General features: G+C 34.9%; 2 protein-coding genes across 4 annotated transcripts in view; one reads left to right on the top strand and one right to left on the bottom strand.

The window, feature by feature from the left end:
• ATR (ATR checkpoint kinase) overlaps positions 1–21,925 on the bottom strand; it is a 119,915-nt gene that overhangs the window by 77,906 nt on the left and 20,084 nt on the right. For both annotated transcript variants that reach the window (XM_060682929.2, XM_087872649.1), the window contains exon 2: positions 7,779–7,870. In XM_060682929.2, coding sequence (XP_060538912.2) covers positions 7,779–7,843 — 65 coding nt within the window. In that variant the 5' untranslated portion in view covers positions 7,844–7,870. The remainder of the gene's footprint in view (positions 1–7,778; positions 7,871–21,925) is intronic.
• Positions 1–21,925, top strand: part of PLS1 (plastin 1) — a 57,993-nt gene that overhangs the window by 22,532 nt on the left and 13,536 nt on the right. For both annotated transcript variants that reach the window (XM_034439309.3, XM_034439308.3), the window contains exons 2-11: positions 781–872; positions 3,810–3,973; positions 7,859–7,988; positions 8,229–8,361; positions 9,339–9,420; positions 11,533–11,698; positions 11,811–11,953; positions 12,755–12,850; positions 14,197–14,392; positions 18,833–18,911. In XM_034439309.3, the coding sequence (XP_034295200.1) occupies positions 803–872; positions 3,810–3,973; positions 7,859–7,988; positions 8,229–8,361; positions 9,339–9,420; positions 11,533–11,698; positions 11,811–11,953; positions 12,755–12,850; positions 14,197–14,392; positions 18,833–18,911 (1,259 nt within the window). In that variant the 5' untranslated portion in view covers positions 781–802. The remainder of the gene's footprint in view (positions 1–780; positions 873–3,809; positions 3,974–7,858; positions 7,989–8,228; positions 8,362–9,338; positions 9,421–11,532; positions 11,699–11,810; positions 11,954–12,754; positions 12,851–14,196; positions 14,393–18,832; positions 18,912–21,925) is intronic.

The following is a 21,925-nucleotide window of genomic DNA, read 5'->3' as shown; positions in this document are numbered from 1 at the left end:
CAGCATGTAGAATGTGTTACAGTAATCCAAATATATAGTGATCAAGATATGAATTGCTGTTCACATTATTTAGACAGTATTAGCATAAGCAATATCTTTAAAAAATATACATCCCACTTGTAATTCATATGATTTTAATAGCAGCTTGTATGTAAACACAGCTTTAAAAACTCTCACTAAAAGTACATGCAAGTACATACATAGCATCTAACAGCAAGAGACAAGCAATACAAATTTTAAAAATCTCAGATAAAAATTCAAGCAGCAACATAATATTAAACATTTGTTTGTCTTCTATTCTTTCTTAGGCTTGTTGATCATCTTTATTCTATTCTTTTTTATTTTTTCCTCCCCAAAATATTGAATAAAATTCTCAGTTACTCAGAATTGTTGGGATGCACAAAATACTTTAGCTTCCTCCATTAAGTATTAGCCCACAAATATTGGGCTGCAATCCCATAATTTCTAGTCATTATGAAGCTGCATTGATACCACTGAAGATTTTCCTTTTGATGCAAGTGGAAGCAGAATCTTCTGTCTTCTGTCAGCATAATTTAATAAGCCCAATTGTTATTGATATAACTGTATTTGTCTGGTAAGAAATAAAAAATCCAATATCTGTAACTTTTGCATAATGTAAAACTTATACTTAGAAAAAAAACGTATACCTAATGCTCAGAATAGTATAAATTCTGATGGATCACAAAAATATTTCAATTAATTGAATAATATGTCTTTCCTTATTGTACTTTGTAAATATGTCTTGTTGATTATTTACAGACATAAAAAACTGGCAATCAAGATGGAAAATAACATAACAACAATTTCTCGAGAAGAACTGGAAGAACTAAAAGAAGCATTCAGTAAAATAGGTAAGCTTGCTGAAGTTTCCCAAGATTTAGTTGACCCTTGTTGAGGATATAAGAAGATTAAAAATTGATCACATCTACTACTTTTCATTTCATAACCCTATCCCTTTCAAATATTACATTAAGATATCTGCCATGATAATTTAATAATAGTTTCTATGTATAATAACGATATTAATAATATTTCACACGTGAGTTCCCGTAACACAGTGTTTCTCAACCGTGGAACTTTAGGATATGTGGACCAACTCCCACAATTTCCCAGCCACATGAAATACTGTCACGCTATACTGTCATAAGTTAGCTATAATCACATAAACCCTGCTGATCCCCAATATTCACTATCATGTCATGAAAGTATTGGAAGAAAATCCTGGGTTCGAAGTTCAGCTAGGTCACAAATAAACATGCTGGGCAACTGCTTGAAAATTAGGGTAGTGTTATTTGACTACATTTCATGGAGTACAACAATCAAAAGTAGGATATGAAGTTAGAATGCTGAGCGTGGTAGTACTTCTAGCAGTAATGGACTTTGATCATGGAATATGTACTTCAATGTGAAGTATGTTAGATGTCTAAATTGAGATGTTCCTACCCCAGGGACATGTTGTTTCTTGTTCTGTGGGGTGCGTAGATCTGTTCCTAGGTGTGAAATTTTATGATGGGTGCAGTATTGTAATAAAGATTTCCCTTATCTTGAGGGAATTTGTATTTATTTGCCAGTGCACCCTGTCTTCCCGAAGAGACCTATTAATTAATTGCAGTCCAAGTGCTAATGCAAGTGGGAAAGTTCAAGGGATTTCATTGTATCTTTCATTTGTGGCTATTGGTAGATCAGAGGTGTTTCATGAATGGTTAGCACAGATATCATGAAGGTTTTTATCTTCCAACAAGAAAATTATGCAGATTGGGAACAATGAAATCTGAACAATTGCATTAATGCAAAGGCAAATTTCCTTGATATATTTTGCCTGAAATAACCTTATACTCTAATTTGAGAGCTATTTATAAGTCCTTAAAATATATATAATTAGGCTTCATTGCCTCTTGTAGTGGTGTTAAAAGGTATACCCTATACTTCATTAAGTTGCCTAGAATATTAAAAAGCTGATGTCTGGCAATCCAAATAAACTGATTACTCTGTAGCATCCTTCCCTTGCTTCATACATAACCTTCATATATAAGAATAGTCAGATTGCCATGAAAGAAGCAAATCTGTATTGCCTCAAAACTGGGTCTTGGCTTTGCTTGTTGGGAATGCAGTGATTACTCTATTTCTTTATTAGTTTAATGAAGAAACTGGAACACTTCAGTCATTAGAGGTGAGTTTTTCAATCATACTCTGAAATCTATATTTTAGTGAAATAAAGCAATATTCTTCTCTTTCTGCAAACAACTGCTATACAGTCTGAGATTTGTGCTTCACTCTATGTTTGTTCCATGATACTATGGGGCCTGGGAAACTCAACTAATTATCTATGGTCTCATCTCTGGCTTCAGAGGAAGGTTATGAAGAGAGACGGGAGATTTTACATTGATAGGGACTTTTAAGATGACTAGTGAGAAATGAATTGGCATATAATAGACTGAATACAGCAGCAAGGTAAAATTGCTTTGGCAAAAAATAAATATGAGACAGATATAAAGGAAAAGAAATTGAGAACAAGGAGTCCAACCAATTATACTGTACGGAATGTTTCTACACTAATACACAAAATATGGATTAAACAAACAAAATGAGCTAGAAGTAATGAGGCATAAAGGCATAATAAAAGATTATATAACATAGTAAGACGAATCCCACCGGTGGAGCATTGGATTTGATAGGAAAACTTTATTTCAGAGGAACAGGCAACACATTATATACCAGAAATGAATTTACCTACAGAGAGATCCATTGGATTGAAAATAACACAAGTGTTATTTGAAATGGCATGTTGAAATGGCAAACTAACAGAAGTGCTATGTTTCTTGGGGTCTGATACAGATCGCCAAATCAGTTATTAGAGGTACATGATGATTTTATAAAGCAGATAATTGAAGCTTTAAAAAATCATGAAGTAATTGTAATGATATATCCAGATACGAGTTGAAAGACTAAGTTTATCAAACATAAAATGTCTGAAATTTTTTTTTCGATGATGATGATAATTTTCTCTTTCCAAAGACAAAATTGCGGTGGACAGTAGGCCACTTTATTACCTTAAATTTGTCTCTTACTAATGATGCTAAATAAGGGTAAGTTTGGATGCAGTGGCTACATTGTTAGAGTTTTTGATTTAACAAGCACTTGAAAAAATATCAACTTAAATAATGGTTTTTAAAATGCCCAATGTTAATACAGTAAACTAATGGAAATGATAAAAAGATAATATGAAAATAAAATCTTAAAAGATACTATAATTGAAACACCTTGAAAAGAAAATTAAGGGCAGTGCAATATCAGAAAATGCTAACGAGAAAGAAAACTAGGAGACATCTGAAGATTCAGTGTTGTTAAATAGGTTACAAAGGAGCTGACTAAAGGGTGTTAACAAAGAAAGTTAACACAACTTCATATCAGAAACCAGGAATAAATCAGAAACACAAAGGTACAAAGTGAGATAAGGTTAGGAAGAAATACAATTATCTAGCAACTTTAGGTTACTTCAAATATGCTGAAAGCATAAGAAAACAGAATGAATGAAGCATAAGATATGATGAGAAAGTCTTATATAACAATAACCACACACACACACACAGCCCACAGAAGACCACTAAAAATATGAATATTGTTCTCAGTTAATCTATTTGAAATAATACTTTAGTAAACATACATTATCTATTACTAAAGATAGCCTAAATTCAAGAAGGTAATAACAAAAGAATAAAAATGTATTATTTTAAAACAGCAATTGAAATATCAATAGTAACAAAGCAGTTTTGTTTTGCAATTTATAGACATTGATAATAGTGGATATGTCAGTGATTATGAACTTCAAGATCTTTTCAAAGAAGCAAGTCTTCCATTACCTGGCTATAAAGTTCGTGAAATTGTGGAAAAAATTATAGCAGTGACAGATAGCAACAAGGATGGCAAAATCAATTTTGAAGAATTTGTATCGGTAAGTAAACTAATATCTTAGGCTATATGTTTATCTGAATATAACTGGGTTAGAATATATTAATTATATATGAAACAAAAGGTTATTAAAATATATTTTAAAATTAATGCTACAAACTACATTGCTCAATAGTGTACAATATTCCTAAAATGTACCCTATGCAGTCAAGACATAACAACAACATAATAAGTCTGTCATGTTAGTTGAGAAATGGTTATATGATATAGCAATAGTATGTAAACGTACTATTTGGTTTATAATGTTAGCATATTGCCCCCAACAATCTGGGACCTCATTTTACCAACCTCGGAAGAATGGAAGGCTGAGTCAATCTTGAGCCGATCCTGTTAGTGGGCACAGTTAGCCTGCAATATTGCATTCTAACCAATGCACCAATACAGCTCAAATATATGATATCCTGTTTTGTAACTTTCACAGTATTTATTTAAATTTATTAGCCAGCCAACTTTAGCAGTATGGTGACAGCTTTTGAACAATAGCTCTCAAAATAATAATTTTAAAAAATCAATTTTGAAAATGGGTGTAAGACCTTTTTAATAGCTATACCTTACAAAATGTGCTCTTGTCCTTGCAGTTGTTGATTTCAGGGTAGCACATGGATCTTCACATCATTTGCTTCAGGAACTATAAATTAGTCTGTTTATCAATTATAACAGGTTGTGAAATGATGGCTGTTAAATTTAGTGCAACAGTTATCAAATTCTCTTTTGATTTTGCCCAGGAAAGTGATAGACTATTGATAGGCACCCCGGGTGCAATTTCAAAACATTCTTGCCTTTTGGCTGCCCTCCACTGTGTGACGAAGATAAAGAGGCCACTGTATTCCATCGTCGCCTACCTTAAACTTTTTTCTCTGTTTAGTTTCTGAAATGAAACTCTTTTAAATGTTTTTGGAGTATGCCTTTCTTTTACCTAAACAATTTTAATAGTAATGTCTTCATATAATTCTATAAGATTAAAACTAATCTTAATTACCTGAGACAATTTTGCATCTTGTTGCTCTAGTTCTACTGTACTTGAAAGGAGCTCAATGTATGCAATACATCATTCATATTTTATTTAGTTTTAAAATTCCATTTAAAACATGAAGGAAGTGCGTGAAGCTATTTTGCTGAAATAGCTGAAGACTTTTACACATTTCTGATGAAATTTATCTTTAATATGAATAAGCAAATTGTCAAGAATGGATTAAGTACACCTCCCACCTCCCCCCATGTTTAGAATGACCTGGAGTTTTGAAGGCTTGAAAACACGTAACCAAGGTGTTAATATATTTTCTCTGTGCCTTGGATTGTTCAGGCTGTACTTCCTATTTCCACTTATACTTGTCTTGGATTATTAAAAATCCTGGATTTGCTAGGGCAGTCCAAGTTTTGGAGAATTATGTCGTATGCATTATGCCAAAGGATCATGTCTAAGCATTATGCATGTCCCATAACATCAGAAAATGTCACAATTTTAAAGAACCTGTTCTAGGTGATAAATAGCAGCAGATGTAAGTTCTGAGAATAATGTAAGAAACAACTTTTGCATTCACTACTCATTACACCTATACAAATATTTGATTGACTAACAGCAATATGGAAAGTATATACAAGTGGCAAAAGACAGATTGTCACTTTTACTGTTACTGAAAAGACATGGCATCACATTTAAAGTTGATAATAAATATTAAGTGTTGCCTTAATAATTTGAAGATGTTCACTGTTTATCAGAGACTGGGATTTACATGTGTATTGTTTAATTCTTGTTTGTAAAGTATTTCCAAAATATGTCTGGAAATTACTGCAAAAATGTTTTAAATAAACAATATAACCTTAGCTTGGGCCTTAAATTAGGTAGGGAGGACAACCAGCAAACAACTAGCAGCACTGCAAATTATGCCCATATTAGAAATAAGTACAGCTGTTACAAAAATATGCAGGATACTTTCACTTATAATTATACATTGACATCCTAAAATAAAACTCTAAATAAAAATTAAATAGATGTGACAAAAAGAACACCTTAATAAAACCCCTTAATTAAAAACAATTATGATATACATGCCCTAAGATTCTGGAAGTTGATACAAACTTTAACAGGTAGCTTTCTTGTTTTGTATTTCTTATTCAGTTTAGGGGCTGGATTAGAACCTCTTGATTTTTTTATTGGTATAAATGAAAAAGTATATTCCTGATAGCTGTATCCAAGATTTTTAATGTATTATTATTATATAAAATATTTTAATTCTCTTATAGTCTAAAAAGATCAAATATGAAGGGATTAAATAATAAAGAATTGGTTCGCAATTATAAATCTTCTTGGTTTGTCCCTTTTCTCTCTCCCACTTCCCACAAATAATTGATTTACTTTATTATATAACTTTAATGCTTCAGTTAGTTGGAACAATTATGAAGATGTGCTAAAAAAGAACAGGAAGAAGAAAGTCAGCAATTTTACTATTGTTTTGACATGGCTGCTCTTTGATTATTTTCTATTCTTTTGATGTTAATCATCTGAATCAGAATATAGCTGGAAGGGATCTTCTAATCCAACCCCCTGCTGAAGCAGGAGACCCTATACCAGTATGGCTAACCTTTTCCAGACTAAGTGCCTAAAGTGTGTGTGTGAATGTGCGTGTGCGCCTGAACCCCCAAAATTCAATGTTCATGCATGTGTCCCACCCCCCCACATGCACCCCCTGAATGCGCCCTGTCCCCACGCATGCCCCCATGCCCCTGAAATTCACTCCCCGCACATGCCCCCGCACATGCACAACCAAGATCTGAAGACCAGCTGGCCAGTGGGAGGCACGCGTGCATGTAGTGCGGAGCTGAACTGGGGCAGCAGCTCGCGTGCCATCAGAGCGCACTGCATGCCACCTCTGGCACGCGTGCCACAGGTTCGCTATCACGGCCTATCAATGGTATACATTTCAGACAAGGCTGTCCAGTCTTTTCTTAAAAACCTCCAGTGATGAATATCTATAGAGATTCTCAGTCATTCAGGTCATAGTTGTCCCAAAGGTGCTTTTTGAAGAGGCAACTGGACTTCCTTGTTTTTCTTTAAATTTGTTTCTCTTCTCATCCAAGAAGCTTCCTCAGCTCACTTCTCAGAGCTAAAGAAGCTTCTTCGATGAGAAATGAAACATATTCAAAGAAAAACAAGAAAGTCCAGTTGCCTCTTCGAAAAAGCACCTTTGGGACTCCTGTGATGAAGCACCCACGACTTCTGCAGGCAAGCTTTTCCACTGGTTAATTGTTCTCACTGTTATGAAGTTTCTCCTTAATTCCAGGCTGCTTCTCTCCTTGATTACTTTCTATCCATTGTTTCTTGTCTTGCTTTTTGGTGCTTTGGAAGAAGATAGGTTGACCTCCATCCTCTTTGTTGCAGCCCCTCAAATATTGGAATACTGTTTATCATGTCACCCCAGTCCTTCTTTTCTCTAGAGTCTAGACTATCCATACCCAATTCCTGCAACCAATATTCATGTTTTAATCTACAGGCCTTTAATTATCTTAGTTGGTTTTCTCTACACCTTTTTCAAAGTCTCAACATCTTTTTTGTAATATGGTGACCAAAACTGGATGCAGTATTCCAGGTATGGTCTTACTAAGGATTTATAAATACTTCACGTGATTTTGATTCTATTTCTCTGTTTATACAACCAAGGATTGTATTGGCTTATTTGGCTGCTGCCACACACTGCTGGCTCATATTTAAATGATTGTCCTCTAGGATTCCAAGGTCCCTCTCACAGTTACTATATTTGTGCCATGTTTTGCATAATTTGTACTTTTACCTTTGGTTTTTCCTGCCTAGGTGCAAAACCTTGCTTTTCTCCACATTAGATTTCATTTTCTTCATGTTGTTTTTTTCCAGGTTATTCAGGAACTGAAAAGTAAAGAGATTAGCAAATCATTTCGAAAATCCATAAACAAAAAACTGGGGATTACTGCAATTGGAGGAACATCATCCATTTCCAGTGAGGGAACTCAGCATTCTTACTCAGGTAAAAAAAATTGTAATGTTCAAAGGAATGTTTTTGTCAATGTAATGCCAGGATTAACATTTATGCAGGAATATGGATATGGTTCTTATAATTATAGGAATACCTGCTCAGAATAAAAGATACACAACAGTATTCCCTATTAGGGTTTCTTTTACAGTGTGCTAAGACAGCAAGGTTGAGTTTGTGGCATATGTATTGCTAGACTGCTCTTAAAATATATTTTCCTCTTTTATTTTCCAGAAGAAGACAAGGTCGCATTTGTTAACTGGATAAATAAAGCTCTTAAAGAAGACCCTGACTGCAAACATTGCCTCCCTATGGATCCATCAAACGATAGCCTTTTTAATTCACTTGCTGATGGTATCCTTCTTTGGTATGTTCAGTTTTTTAAAAAAATGTTTACCAAAATACAGGCTGGCGAATTCTTAAGGCATTACCATCCCTTAATTTTGATACTATAAGTCCTATTTATTTTAGTTGGAAAGATCAGCAAATTTTGAACTTTCATTGAAATCAATAAAAATTAAACCATATGCAGGTAGTTCTCACTTATGAATATTAATTGGCATTGGGAACTCTGCTGCTAAGCTGCACAGTCATAAAGTGCAATATCATGTGACTGTCCTGACTTACGAAGGCAGTTCTTTCATGTCCAATTGCTGTTATTAGGCAAATCCTCCAGTCACCGTTTGCTACACAATTGCTGCTTCTACATTGCTATTAGCAGTCTCATTGAGGAGTTTTACAAAGGAACCGTCCATTCTCCTTTACCTCCCCAATCATTCATATCCACCTTGGATAAGAATGAACTGCTGTTTTTAACAGTAGTTAAAAAAAAAAAAGTAATTGTATCTGGAATGCTTTAATACTAAACTCTACTGATCCCAGAAATTATCCAAGTATAAGCATTTGAAAACCAGAGTTAAGCTAACTGTTTCTAGCATGGTGCTGTGGTCCAAGAGCTACTGTCTTCACCCTCCATGCTAAGTCAAAGTTCTGACGTTTTTCATCCTGGCAGGGAGGAAATGTATGTTACATGAACATGCATATACATATGCTTATGCCTTTTTTTCTGTCTGTGGTGACGAAGTGCAGATTGTTCAGTTAATAACAGTTGAATATTAGTATATGAAAAAAATAAATGAATTACCTCTACGTATGGTACTGATGTTATTCCACTTATGGAAACAAAATACTCATTCCATAAGTTTCCATATTCTGTAAGTCTACTAAATGGTTTGCTATTTAATGTTCACATTTATGGAGAACCTTAATCTGCCAATCTTTTAAATCACTTTACAATGAATTTCTTTCACATTAAGCTAATGATTATTTTTCTTTATTTTCAAGCAAAATGATTAATTTATCTCAGCCAGATACAATTGATGAAAGAGCAATTAATAAGAAGAAGCTTACTGCATTCACTAGATCAGTAAGTAAACCATAGCCAAAATCTAATAGTTGAATGGAAATTAAGAAGATGAACAAGGCAAATTGTAAACTGTAAGACATATATGGATGATGTTTGGGAAGGAGATTAAAATTTGATCATAGCTCTCATGTAAAATTACATTACAAGATAATGCAAACTTGAACATTTCTTGCACAAGCCAGAAATGGGATTGATACTAGTATTTTAAAATATTTAAAAGAATTTGGTTTGCTTAAAACTTCTGAGTTGCAATATATCTAATTAAAATGTATTTTAATTTTACAGTTTGGGCCTGATGTCTGAGCAAAATCTGAAATTCCTAAATTATTAAAATTATTAGAAAAAGGTTTTGGAAGTTTCTGAATATATAATTAATTTAAATCTACAACTGAAAAGTTGTACCAAAATAAATATAGAAAAACCTGCACTGAGTTACAACAAACCAATGTGTTAGAATTTTTAAAAAGTCACATTAGTGTTCTGTGATCTCAAAATGCAATTAATTCAACAGACTGGTTTTTTTCATGTTTATTGGACACCACGAAAATAGGTAGTTGGATTCCAATTTCCATATGTAACATTTTGGAAGTGACACAGATTTTATGTTTTGGAGTTGATATACATTGAAGACATTTTGGTATAATATACTCCAGGCTCTGAACCTTACAAAACAAGAAGAGTTATCATTAATGGGGTGTAGCTAAGAATATTGTTTTATTTATTTATTATTTTATTTATTAAATGTATATGTCGTCCCTTCTCACTGTCTGAAGCAACTCTGGATGGTTTTACTCCAGTGGGAGGAAAAAGATCCTTAATAGAAAATACTCTCGGCATAGGAAATAGCTTTTTATTGCATAAAGTGTGATCAATATCACTTCAGTTAGCCAAAGTTTAATTTGTTGTTTGAGACCTGGGTTTCAATTATATATAAGAGTGTTGAACATATATTTTTCTTTCAATATTTTTCTGTATTTCCTTTATCTTTGTTTCAGCCTTCTTAAATTTCTTATATTTTGGGGGTTTTTTTGCTTCTGGTTATAGATGGAAAAATGTATATAAAAACAAGGCAATAAATTGTAGCATTTATAGTTATTTAAACTTTCTATATATACTGTATTGCTGTAGTAAATCCATTAATATATGTAAGCCTTTGAGTAAAATAGTTTCCAGGAAGCTTTCTGGAAGTTTTTTGCAAAGCTAACAACTTAGTTTTTCATTTCTAGCATATAATTTGGCACATAGTTCTATTACTAATATATTTGTAATGCATGTTTGTAGAACGTATCAATTCAAGTTGTTCTAGTACCAGTTTTGTTATGCCTATTAGCTTCCTCCAATTTTATATTTCCCCCCACCAAATGTGTTTTTGTTTCAGCATAATCCTTTTTTCCATTCAAAACTTGTGTGTGTGTGTGTGTGTGTGTGTGTGTGTGTGTGTGTGTGTGTGTTTATCTCTGATTCGAAAGGTCTTATTTATTTAGCTTCCAGATTTCCATTTTTCTTATAGTATTCTATTTAGATATCATAGTTATATGGCAATTTTTTGAAAATCTTAGCCCAGGCATATTGTGAGTTATGATGGTAACATTTATATTGTTAAGTTGCTAAAAAAATAAACATGAATTAATAGCTGTATTAAAAAGGGCCTATGCTCTAACAGCTCTTTCAAAGGAAAAATAATCTAATACCCTGTTTCCCGAAAAATAAGACATCCCCTGATAATAAGCCCAATCGGGCATTTGAGCGCATGCACTAAAATAAGCCTCCCACAGAAAATAAGCCCTCCCCGAAAATATTTAAACGCAGAGCTGGAAATCAGGTAAGACGGCAAGAGGTGCTCCATCTTGCCACACGCACCCCAAAATAATAAGACCTGCCCCAAAATAAGGCCAAGCGCTTATTTCGGGGTTCAAAAAATATAAGACAGGGTCTTATTTTTGGAGAAACACAGTATTATAGAATAATTTATTAAATGCTGACTTTCAGTGTTTCAAATATGCTGAAAACAGTTCAAATGTCAGCCGATTTATGAAATACTTTCTTAGTCTGTTCATGTTACATCTGTTTCTTTCTAACATGTTTTGTTTTGTTTTTTTGCTTTGCTTTTAGGAAAATCTAGATCTAGCACTAAATTCTGCATCAGCTATTGGCTGTACAGTAGTTAACATTGGATCACAAGATTTAATAGATGGAAAGCCACATTTGGTATTAGGATTATTATGGCAAATTATTAAAGTTGGGCTTTTTTCTGACATAGAGATTTCCAGAAATGAAGGTGAGAATTTTAAATGTTCATAAGGAATAATAAATTCTGTAGCTTAAGCATATTCTTTTATTTGTTTTTCTTTTGAAGTTCCAGAATAATATTTATTGAAAACATTTTCCAGCTCTTATTGGTTTACTAAGTGATGAAGAAGAATTGGAGCAATTAATGAAATTGTCTCCAGAAGAACTTCTGCTACGCTGGGTTAACTACCATTTGAATAATGCTGGGTGGAAGAAAATAAGCAACTTTGGTCAAGACATTAAGGTATATCTTACTTAAACTTGTAGTAAACAAAGCAATTATTACATATAATATAGTGCTATTGGAACGGAATATGTAACACTTGACCGACAGATAAGAAATTCCATTGTCTCAAAAAGCCATTTATAAAACTTATAGAAGAATAATAAGAAAAATATCATTTCTAGAATCAAAAACGATGGAAGTAAATTAATACTTAAAGCAGAAAATAAAGAAATAACAAAAACAAATTTCCTTACTTTTTTTTATATCATTAATCTTGTATGTAGCACAATTCACAAAAGCTCTGGTATCCAGAGAAGTGGGACAATTGCAACTGGAATTGTTTAAGAACTTTGGACCCAGAGGAAAACAACTGAGCCTAGATACCTGTATTTAGAGATTCAATTCATCTATGAACTGACCTTTAAGCTGAGGACTCCTGGTTCTGCAAAATCTCTATTGTGAGCCAGTGACATTTGATGTTGCTCTCCATCAAGATCAGCTCCTGTATTTTTCTTAGCACTGTTTATCCAGGCACCTTTTTATTGCTATAATTCTGTAGATACATCCCTAGTATAATCCTATACTTGGTGTCTTTTTCAAAGACTTTTTAAAATCCTTTGATTTAACCTTTGAAAAAAGGATATTACCTGTGATATCCTCCAAGAAATATGAAAATCCATTAAGAAAATATGTTCTATGCAGAACCTATACAGAATATGACACAGGCATATTAGTATAACAATTCCAGTCATTCTCATTTCAGCATCGGATAAGTGTATGTGAATAATTTTTGTTTAAAATTTGCATTGTTCATTTCAGGATTCAAAAGCTTATTATCATCTTTTGAATCAAATTGCACCCAAACGAGGCAACAATGGAGAAACAGCCATTGCCATAGATCTTTCAGGTTTTAATGTAAGTGTTCTGTTAAATCTTTCACATTATAAACACTGGCTAGATTGGAGAACCAAGTTATAGCATTTCTACTAAACATATCTAACAGATTTCTTGAATAGAACAGTATGATTGAATGGATAATTAACAATATGATACTTTTAAGTCAATCTTTTTTTTTTTAAAAAAAGGAATGGGTTGCTTTGTATAATCTGACCAACTATGTTAAAAAAATTGATAATCCAGCCATCTGATGTGATGGTTTCATAATGAGTCTTAATGGGGGATACTTTGAGAATCGAGCTACCGTATTTCCCTGAAAATAAGACCCTGTCTTATATTTTTTTGAACCCCGAAATAAGCGCTTGGCCTTATTTTGGGAGGGGGGGTGTTCTTATTATTTTGGGGCCCATGGAGCAAGACGTGGCTCCTCTTACCTGATTTCCACCTCTGTCTCTCTAACTAGAGGAAATGGCGGAGACCAGCTGCACATATGCTTAAATATTTTCAGGGAAGGCTTCTTTTCGGGGATGGCTTATTTTAGCGTATGCGCTCAAAAGCCCTATTGGGCTTATTATCCGGGGAGGTTTTATTTTCGGGGAAACAAGATAGAATATGCTTCAAGTATACAGTTGAAGATTTATTTCAATTTATTTTTGTCTCATGTTTATATGGTAGAGTCAGTTATGACTTTTTTTTAACCATTACATAGTCTTAGATTATACTAATTATTCAAATTGATCTAATCTGGTTTCAAACTCTGAGGCTGAAAAATTTCCAAAACAGTCATTTAAGTCTGAGAAAGATATGGCTGCTTAAATTATTCAAACATTATGCTTTGAATATGCTTCCATAAATTTAGAGGCACCTGTTTTGAAACATTTATATTTATAACACTTACTATCAGTCACTTAACAAGTAGAAAATGAGAAAATAAAGGAAAACAAAACAGATACCTGTTAGTATTGTCAGTAAAACTCTTCTTGGAATATAACAGCAAAATATGTTACCCTTTCCCCTCTTTATATAGGCTGCTTTTTTTTTCATAATAATATATTATTGACTACTATATTGTGTTTGCCTAGTCAGAGTCTATTCTTAGAGATTAAGAAACCCCTGAGAATGTTATTTTGTGTTTAATGAAAACAATTGTTTCCTTTAGATCTTCTGAGGGAAGAGTATAGTAGACTGCTATAAGTGGTCCAAAACACAGATTCTAAATGCATTTAAATGCAATCAGGAATCCTGCAAAAACAGGATTTTTTTCCCAAACTATTTCTGGTTTGCTTCTGTATCTAGAATTTTATGTCTAATGCAAAAATGGATGGAAATATTTTATTTCAAATTTGCAATTTATTTTTCCCCAGGAACCAAATGATTTGAGGAGGGCTGAATATATGCTTCAACAAGCAGATAAGTTGGGTTGTAAACAGTTTGTGACACCTACAGATGTGGTTGCAGGCAACCCTAAACTTAATATAGCCTTTGTTGCAAACCTCTTTAATACATACCCTGCTCTGCAGAAACCTAAGAACAATTCTTATGATTTCAGTTTATTAGAAGGTAAGTAACGCCAATACATATTAATTGAGATATTAGAGAAAGACCTATTTGTATTTGGTTGCTTATTATTTCTTAATTTAAATAATCTAATTTGGGTATTGTTTGCTCGTTTATTTAATTTTGTACTTGCATGTTGCCTCTCCCTTAATGGCTTAGGGCAGCTTAGAGCAATACAATTAAAACAGCAACAGTTTAGTTAAAACAAATGCTAAACCAGATTAAAAGATTTGACTATGTTTTGAGCTCCTTTCTAAATCCTAAAGAGAGTGAAGTGCTGCCAAATTCTAGCCAGCTGAGTTTCTAGACTATCTTCAAAAATATCCCATAGAGACTAATGCAGTCTTTGGTTGTTAGTGTACAAGATTTTCTTCTTCACTTATGGGCAGTTTATCAACCAAAGTTGATAAAAGCATCTTTTGATTTTATTAATGGTTCAGAATTTAATGCTGGATTCAAAAGGGACTCCCAGATTGCAAATCTGATCCTTAATGGAAAATGTACACTTTTCAGAGCAGGCATTTTTCCTAAATCCTAAAGTCCACCTTCTGAATCAATAGCAACTCCATCTTCTCTATGGGAAGTTTCTCTAACATCAAGTCCCTTGTTGTTCTCGAACTTAAATAATAATATTATTTCATTGAAAGTTTAGTTCACAGTGTTTTCTCCAACCATGCTTAAGCCATATAATTTTACATGATTTGGGGGGGGGGACGGGGGCGGGGGAGGGGAGATATACTAGTTTCCATTCAAAACTATGGGGTAAAATTGGAACACACACACACTTATAAACCTAATTGCACAAGGCAACTAAGAATGGAAAAGATTTCCCCAATACAGGTAGTCCTCAACTTGCAACCATTCTTTTAGTGACCATTTGAAGTTACAACGGCACTAAAAAGTGACTTATGACAACTGCAGCATCCCCATGATCATGTGATAAAAATTTGAACAGTTGGCAACTGATATGTATTTATGATAGCTGCAGTATTTGGGGCTCATGTGACCTTCTGACAAGCAAAGTCAATGGGGAGGCCAGATTCACTTAACAACCATTTTTAAGTTAACTTCAGTGATTCACTTAACAACTATGGGAGCAAAGCTCACTTAATAATTCTCTTCCTTAGCAATGGAAATTTTGGTCTCAATCGTGGTCGTAAGGCAAGGACTACCTGTATAATTGAAGTTCCTCTGCTTTTTTGAATGTAAGAAACACCTGTTTCTGGAGATAGGGTTTGTGGATGGGGAGGAGTTCAAATCACATAAAGATCTTGGATCTTAAACTGTTTTTTTAGGAGTTAAGCACGCCCAAATACTGAAATTAGGCTAGTGCTCATATTATTACATTTAATAACTTTCCAATCTTTCTTCATAAAATGCAGATTTGACTCCTCCTACTGTAGGTACTGTATTTAGTTGGAGACTTTTGGCTTGTAAAATTATATTTTGAAATCTGTTTTCCCTTTCATTCTATTACTGTTATGACTACCCTCTTTGTAACTGTCCTGCTTTTGTGACATATTAGTGTTTTTCTTTTAATATGCCATTATAGCTGTGGAAAAATATTAGTAATAGACATTGATTTAAAGTCATATAAAATGCCAGATTAACTTTACTTGAATACTGTAATTGAGTTCTTGGGAGTCATGATATGAAACCTCACAAATGTGAATGAAAAGTTGTCAAAAGTGAAAATTCCCTTCCCTAAATTCAAGTATTTGTTCAAGGCATGTATCAGCTAGAAAAGGCTTCCAACAGCTTCCAGTAGCATAAAAACAAGACAGTTACCTGCCTCAGGCTTATAAAAGAAAATTATGGAGAAAAAAACAAGGCAAACATAAAAAATTAAACATAGTTCTTAAGATATATAGTAATTATCACAAACAGTTGTAATAAAATTAAAAGTTGCTATCGTGTTATCACAATGAAATGGAATGGAAACATTTCAAAGACAGGACAGAGTAATATGGCATTCTATATTCCTCTTAGGACAGCTTGAAATGGTTGCTGGATAATTCTTGAAGAACACAAGGGCTTTCCCTCACAGCTATGCTGATATCTGCACTCCTTATCTTGGCAGAAATTTAAGCTGATATAATTTGTGCCATTCCATCAGATAAATCCTATTTTGTTTGATAAAACTGGAGATTAGGTGCTGTTCTTATTGTTTTACAGGTAGACCTCAGTTAACAACCAGAATTTGGATTAGAATTTCCATCACTAAGCAATTTATTCATAAAGTGATATCACGTGACTGTATTGTTTAGCAGTAATCCTCTTAGTACCCATTGCCATTATTAAACAAATCCTACCCAGTCCTTAAGCAGGGATCCATCCCAATCCAAACCATTGCTGGGTTGGTACCTCCAGCCCTGACCCTCAGTAAGCATGGGTAAGACTGCCTCCTCTTGAACTCCCCAGCTCTCTATCTCCCCCCATCTCTATACTTTTTGGCCACCGGCACTCTGCTAACTCTGCTGCCCTGCATTCTACTGGCCTTCCCATCCTCAGCTGATCTTCACCATCTTCTTTCTGCTGCTGCTGAGAAGAATAGCCAGGTTGGACTTATCTTTTCAGCATCAGAAGGAAAAAAATAGCAAATATCAACTGGGAGTGGCAGGGCCAGCAGAGCACAGGTTGCCAGGACTGATGGAGCATGGTTGTGAGGGGATGTGTGAAAGGCACCATGCACAAGAAGCCTGGCACAGATCTGGGAGGGTGTAAGAGGGGAGTGCACATGAGGTGTTGTTCAGGTCTGCAAGGGTGCCCAAGTGGTGCTACGTAAGTTGAGAGGGTGCTAGCCCAGTACAAGTGCAGTGGGGCTGGGAGAGGATGTGCGAGTGGGTGATATACCCCAGTAACTTGACTTTCTGGGGAAGCCAACAGGAAAGATTGCAAATGGTGTTGACATGATTGCAAGATACTTGGCAAGCAGTTATAAATGTGAACTGGTTGCCAATTACCCAACTTAACATCACGTGACAATGGGGTTGGTTGAAACTCCAAGGACTGGTTGGAACTATCATTGGTTCAGTGCTGTCTTAACTTGGAAACATGACTGGCCACACAAGTCATAGTTTGAGGACTACCTATAATTCCATGTTAGTTTTATTATGAAAATATTCAAATCATATTAGATAAACAAAATGAATTGTGTTTTGATCAGCAATACTGAGAGCTGCATGGCTATATAACCCAATGGAGAAATATATCTTATCCTGAATAGCAATCATGCTTAAGGATGGCTGGGTTTATTTTCCTTGCAAAATGTATGTTGAAGTTACTCCTATTTTGATAACTGAAATTAAACATTCAACATTTTTCTATTTTGAGAAAGTGAAAAATAATCAGCCTAATTGTTTGATCATATCCGTTTCTGATCTCTATGTATACCTATTGCTACCTAACATTGCAATTACAGAAGAAAAGTGCCACAAGGCATGTTATTACCATGTTCCAGTTTGTGTTGGTTATCTATTATTGATATTCCACGGAAAGCAAATGTGTATATTCTCAAGAAGGTACCTATTAAACACTGAACAAGAATGAAAGGAGTTATAGTGATGGTAGGTGGTAGTAAAGAAGTTTAAGAAATTGATTTTAGAGTGGCATATTAAATATAACCTTTATTTTTTTACTTTCACAGTTCTTTCAGTCAGAATTGATTTTTTCAGCTTGCATGTTATTTTCTGCATTATTTAGCATGAAGTTTTAATTTTTATTGTGAACTTGCCAAATATATCCTGTAGCACCCCTTCTTTCTATAACCAATTATCTTGGAAGCATGTTAATTCACTCTGAAGTATTCAAAATATATTTCAATTAGAGATTGAAATACCTTTTGAAACAAATCTTAATAATTAATCCCAAAAGGGATTATGGTCTCAATTTATATAATAAGGTTAGTGAATAAGCAATTGGATAACATTTCATATATATATATATATGAAATAATGTTGCCATAATTGTGCATGATTTTAATGAGAACTGGTGTACTGTGAAGAAATGTCAAATAATTTTAACTGAAAGCTACAAAAGAAAATATAGATTTTTCCTGAACTGGGCCATTGACCAATCCTATTGGCTAGTATTCTAGGCAGCTAAAATTGGCTTTGATTCAAATGATCTAGAGTCATATAGACCCCAAACATATAATTTGATGAATATTCTTATACATAACCACCAAACTGAACTAACGGTTGTGGACACAAAGAATTTTTTTGCTATTGCTGTGCTCTAAATATTTTGCACAGTAAGTATCTTTTTTATGGTTTTGATTTAATTTAGATTTGTTTATTCTTCACCCATTTATATATATTTCCACTTTATGATAACATTCTCATTCTCCTGTTTTGTGATACCATTCCTTCTCTTTGGGATTCAATAGATTTAAAAACAGACCAAAAATCAGAGTATAATTAAATTATTATCTTTCTGTTGTAGGTGAAAGTAAGGAAGAGAGAACATTTAGAAACTGGATGAATTCATTGGGTGTAACTCCTTATATTAATCACTTATACAGGTAAAAAGATAAATAAATCCTTGGATAGTTTTTACCCTGAGCAAACCTTGCTCACTTAAAGTACGCTGAAATATACCAATGCTCTTAAGTGTTTTAGATTGTTCCTTTGTTTCAAGGTTTGACATAAAATTATATGCAGTAATGCAGTAGTGCCAACTTCAATCACATTTTTTCCTAGTGTACCTGAGCTGAATCATTTAAGCTTATTTGAATTAATGCTTATTTTCTACCTGTATCCAAGGGCAAGGTTGTTCTATCTGACTTAAAACTGTTGCCAGTTTGGGCAGTGTTATTTTTAGGTATATTGATGATTCGAATATGTCCCTAAAAGCTATTGGAGAATTGAACTGATGGCTGCAGTGAAAAGTAATAGACAGCTGTCAATTCTTGGAGCAATTTGAGAGCCTACATTGCATGTTCTTTCTGATCCACCTCTTGAATAAGTATTGCCTCAATACAGTACAATTTTCTGAATGAAATAATAATACAGTAATACAGTTTATGATTATATTGCATTCCCCCTAAATGTATCAATGACAGCAGTGAAATGCTACCGGTTCGCACTAGTTCAGGCAAACCGGTAGTAAAAAAAGCTACCAGTTCCTCGGAACCGGTATTTCCAACGATCAGCTGTGCCACGTGATTTCAAATTTCAAATTTTCTAGTCAATCTAAATTGCGCGGCACAGCTGTTCTCCCTCCTTGCTGTTCTACTTACCTTCCCAAGCCTCCTCCTTCTACATGCAGCTCGCATTTGGCATGCAGTGTGCATTTGGCGCATACCATGCATGCGCACAGTATGCATTTGGCACGCACCATGCATGCGCGGGCAGCGAACCAGTGGCAAACCAGGGAAGATTTCACCACTGATCAATGATAACCCAATAGTTGAAACCTGTTCAGTTCAGACCTGAGGAAGTAGAAAGGATCCTTATGACTGTGAGCTCAGCCACTTGTTCATGAGATTCATGCACCCCCATAGTTGGCTAAGGTTGCTGGGGGGGGGGAGTGATATGTGAACGAGTTTTAGTTGGGGTGAATTTATCCTTGAGACAAGGGTGTGGTTTTTTCACTTCTTAAGGACATGTTGATTTGCCCTTTCCTAAAAAAGCCATCACTGGATCCCACTATACAGGACAACCTTCAACCAGTGTCAGATCTCCCTGTTTTAGGGAAGCTAATGGCGAAAGTGATCCACAGCAGGTTCAGTCAGGATCCAGGCCTGGGCATGTTTCTGGACACAGAAATGACATTAATTGTACTTTTGGATGATCTCTGGTGGGAGCAGGTAAAAGTAGTCCATCCTTGCTAATTCTTCTTGCCCTCTCAATGGCTTTTCATACTATTAACAATAGTATATTTCTGGATCAGCTCCAAAGATTGGGAGTGGCACAATATTGGGCTGGTTCTCTTCCTTCCTATGGGGCCAGCATTAGTTGATATTGATTGGCAGTGAAAGGCCCTGCCCATGACCCTTGCAGAATTCAGAACTCTCCCCATTCCTATTTTAACATCTACATGAAACTGCAGAGTGAGATAATTTGTTGCCATGATATGATTATACATCTCTGACCCTGGCGAATTAAGCAGCGCTGTTGATGTCTTGCCCTGGTGCCTGGAGGCTGTGAGAGTGAATGGGGAATAATAAAACTAAATTATTTTGGGTGTTTAGGATCTGGCATTTTACCACCTCGGGTGGCACAGGTCCAGACAAACTCAGTGCGCAATCTGGGGTTCCTTCTGCTTTCATGGCTTCTGCTTGAGGAGTAGATGCAGGCTAGGAGGGCCTTTGCACAACTTTGTGTTGTGTGCCAGTTGTACCTGTTCTGGGGCCATGAGGTTCTGCTTACCTCCCAAATGAACTACTTTAATATGCTGTACAAGAGACTGTCCTTGAAAAGTATTCAAAAGTTTCAGCTGGTGCAAAATGTGACAGCATGAGAAAGTTACCATTTCAGACAAAGGAAACTTTGTCTAAAATGGTATAGGATTTCCTGCTTGAGCAGGGGATTGGACTAGAAGACCAACTCTGTTATTTTGTTATGTCTGCCTTTAGGAGAACACACACCACACATCTTCTCCATGAGCTGCATTGGTTATTACCGTATTTTCTGGCATATAAGACGACTGGGCGTATAAGACAACCCCCGAATTTTCCTGTTAAAATATAGAGTTTGGGCTATACTCGCCATATAAGACTACCCCTCTTCCAACACACACCAAATAAAAATTAAAAAACATCAACTGGCTCACCCACAACGTAAAAGCAGCTGTGCTAGACCCAAAATGGCCCCTGAAACAAGCAGGAACCTCACATAGCCACAAAAAGCCCCAAAAAACAACTTTCACACTTTACACACACACAACACAACACAACACAACAGGCTCACGCACAATGTAAAAGCAGCTGTGCTAGACCCAAAATGGCCCCTGCAACAAGCAGGAACCTCACACAGCCACAAAAAGCCCCAAAAAACAACTTTCACACTTTACACACACAAAATTCCACATACAGCTTTGTGAGATTTTGTGTGTTTGTGTAGTTAGAGTGAAACACTACAAAAACACACTAAATCTTAGAAAGCTGCACAAATTTTATTTTATTTTATTTTATTTTATTTTTATTTTTATATGAAAGCTAAATTTAAAACTTCCTAAACTTTAAATGGCTAGGTCTAAAAAAGAACAACTAAAAAAAACCCCAATTAACTATTTTTTTTAAAGATCCCAAAAACAGGGGATAGAACTTACCAATAGAACAGGGGTCTCCAACCTTGGCAACTTTAAGACTTGTAGACTTCAACTCCCAGAATTCCTCAGCCAGCTTTGTTTTGCTGGCTGAGGAATTCTGGGAGTTGAAGTCCACAACTCCCTGCCTGCTTGATTGCAGGCAGGGAGTTGCTTGCTGATGGAATGGATTCAGGCAAGCGAAGCAAGGCAAGCGTTGCGACTAGCAGCTAAGGTAAGCAAGCTGGAGGGGGAAAAGTTTTTTCCTTCTCCATGGCTCTGGCGATC

Source organism: Pantherophis guttatus, chromosome 6 (assembly GCF_059756535.1).
Source record: "Pantherophis guttatus breed Tessera chromosome 6, ASM5975653v1, whole genome shotgun sequence".
Classification (NCBI taxonomy): domain Eukaryota; kingdom Metazoa; phylum Chordata; class Lepidosauria; order Squamata; family Colubridae; genus Pantherophis; species Pantherophis guttatus.
Note: the sequence above shows the minus strand (reverse complement) of the source record. Positions and strands in the feature narration are given on the sequence as shown.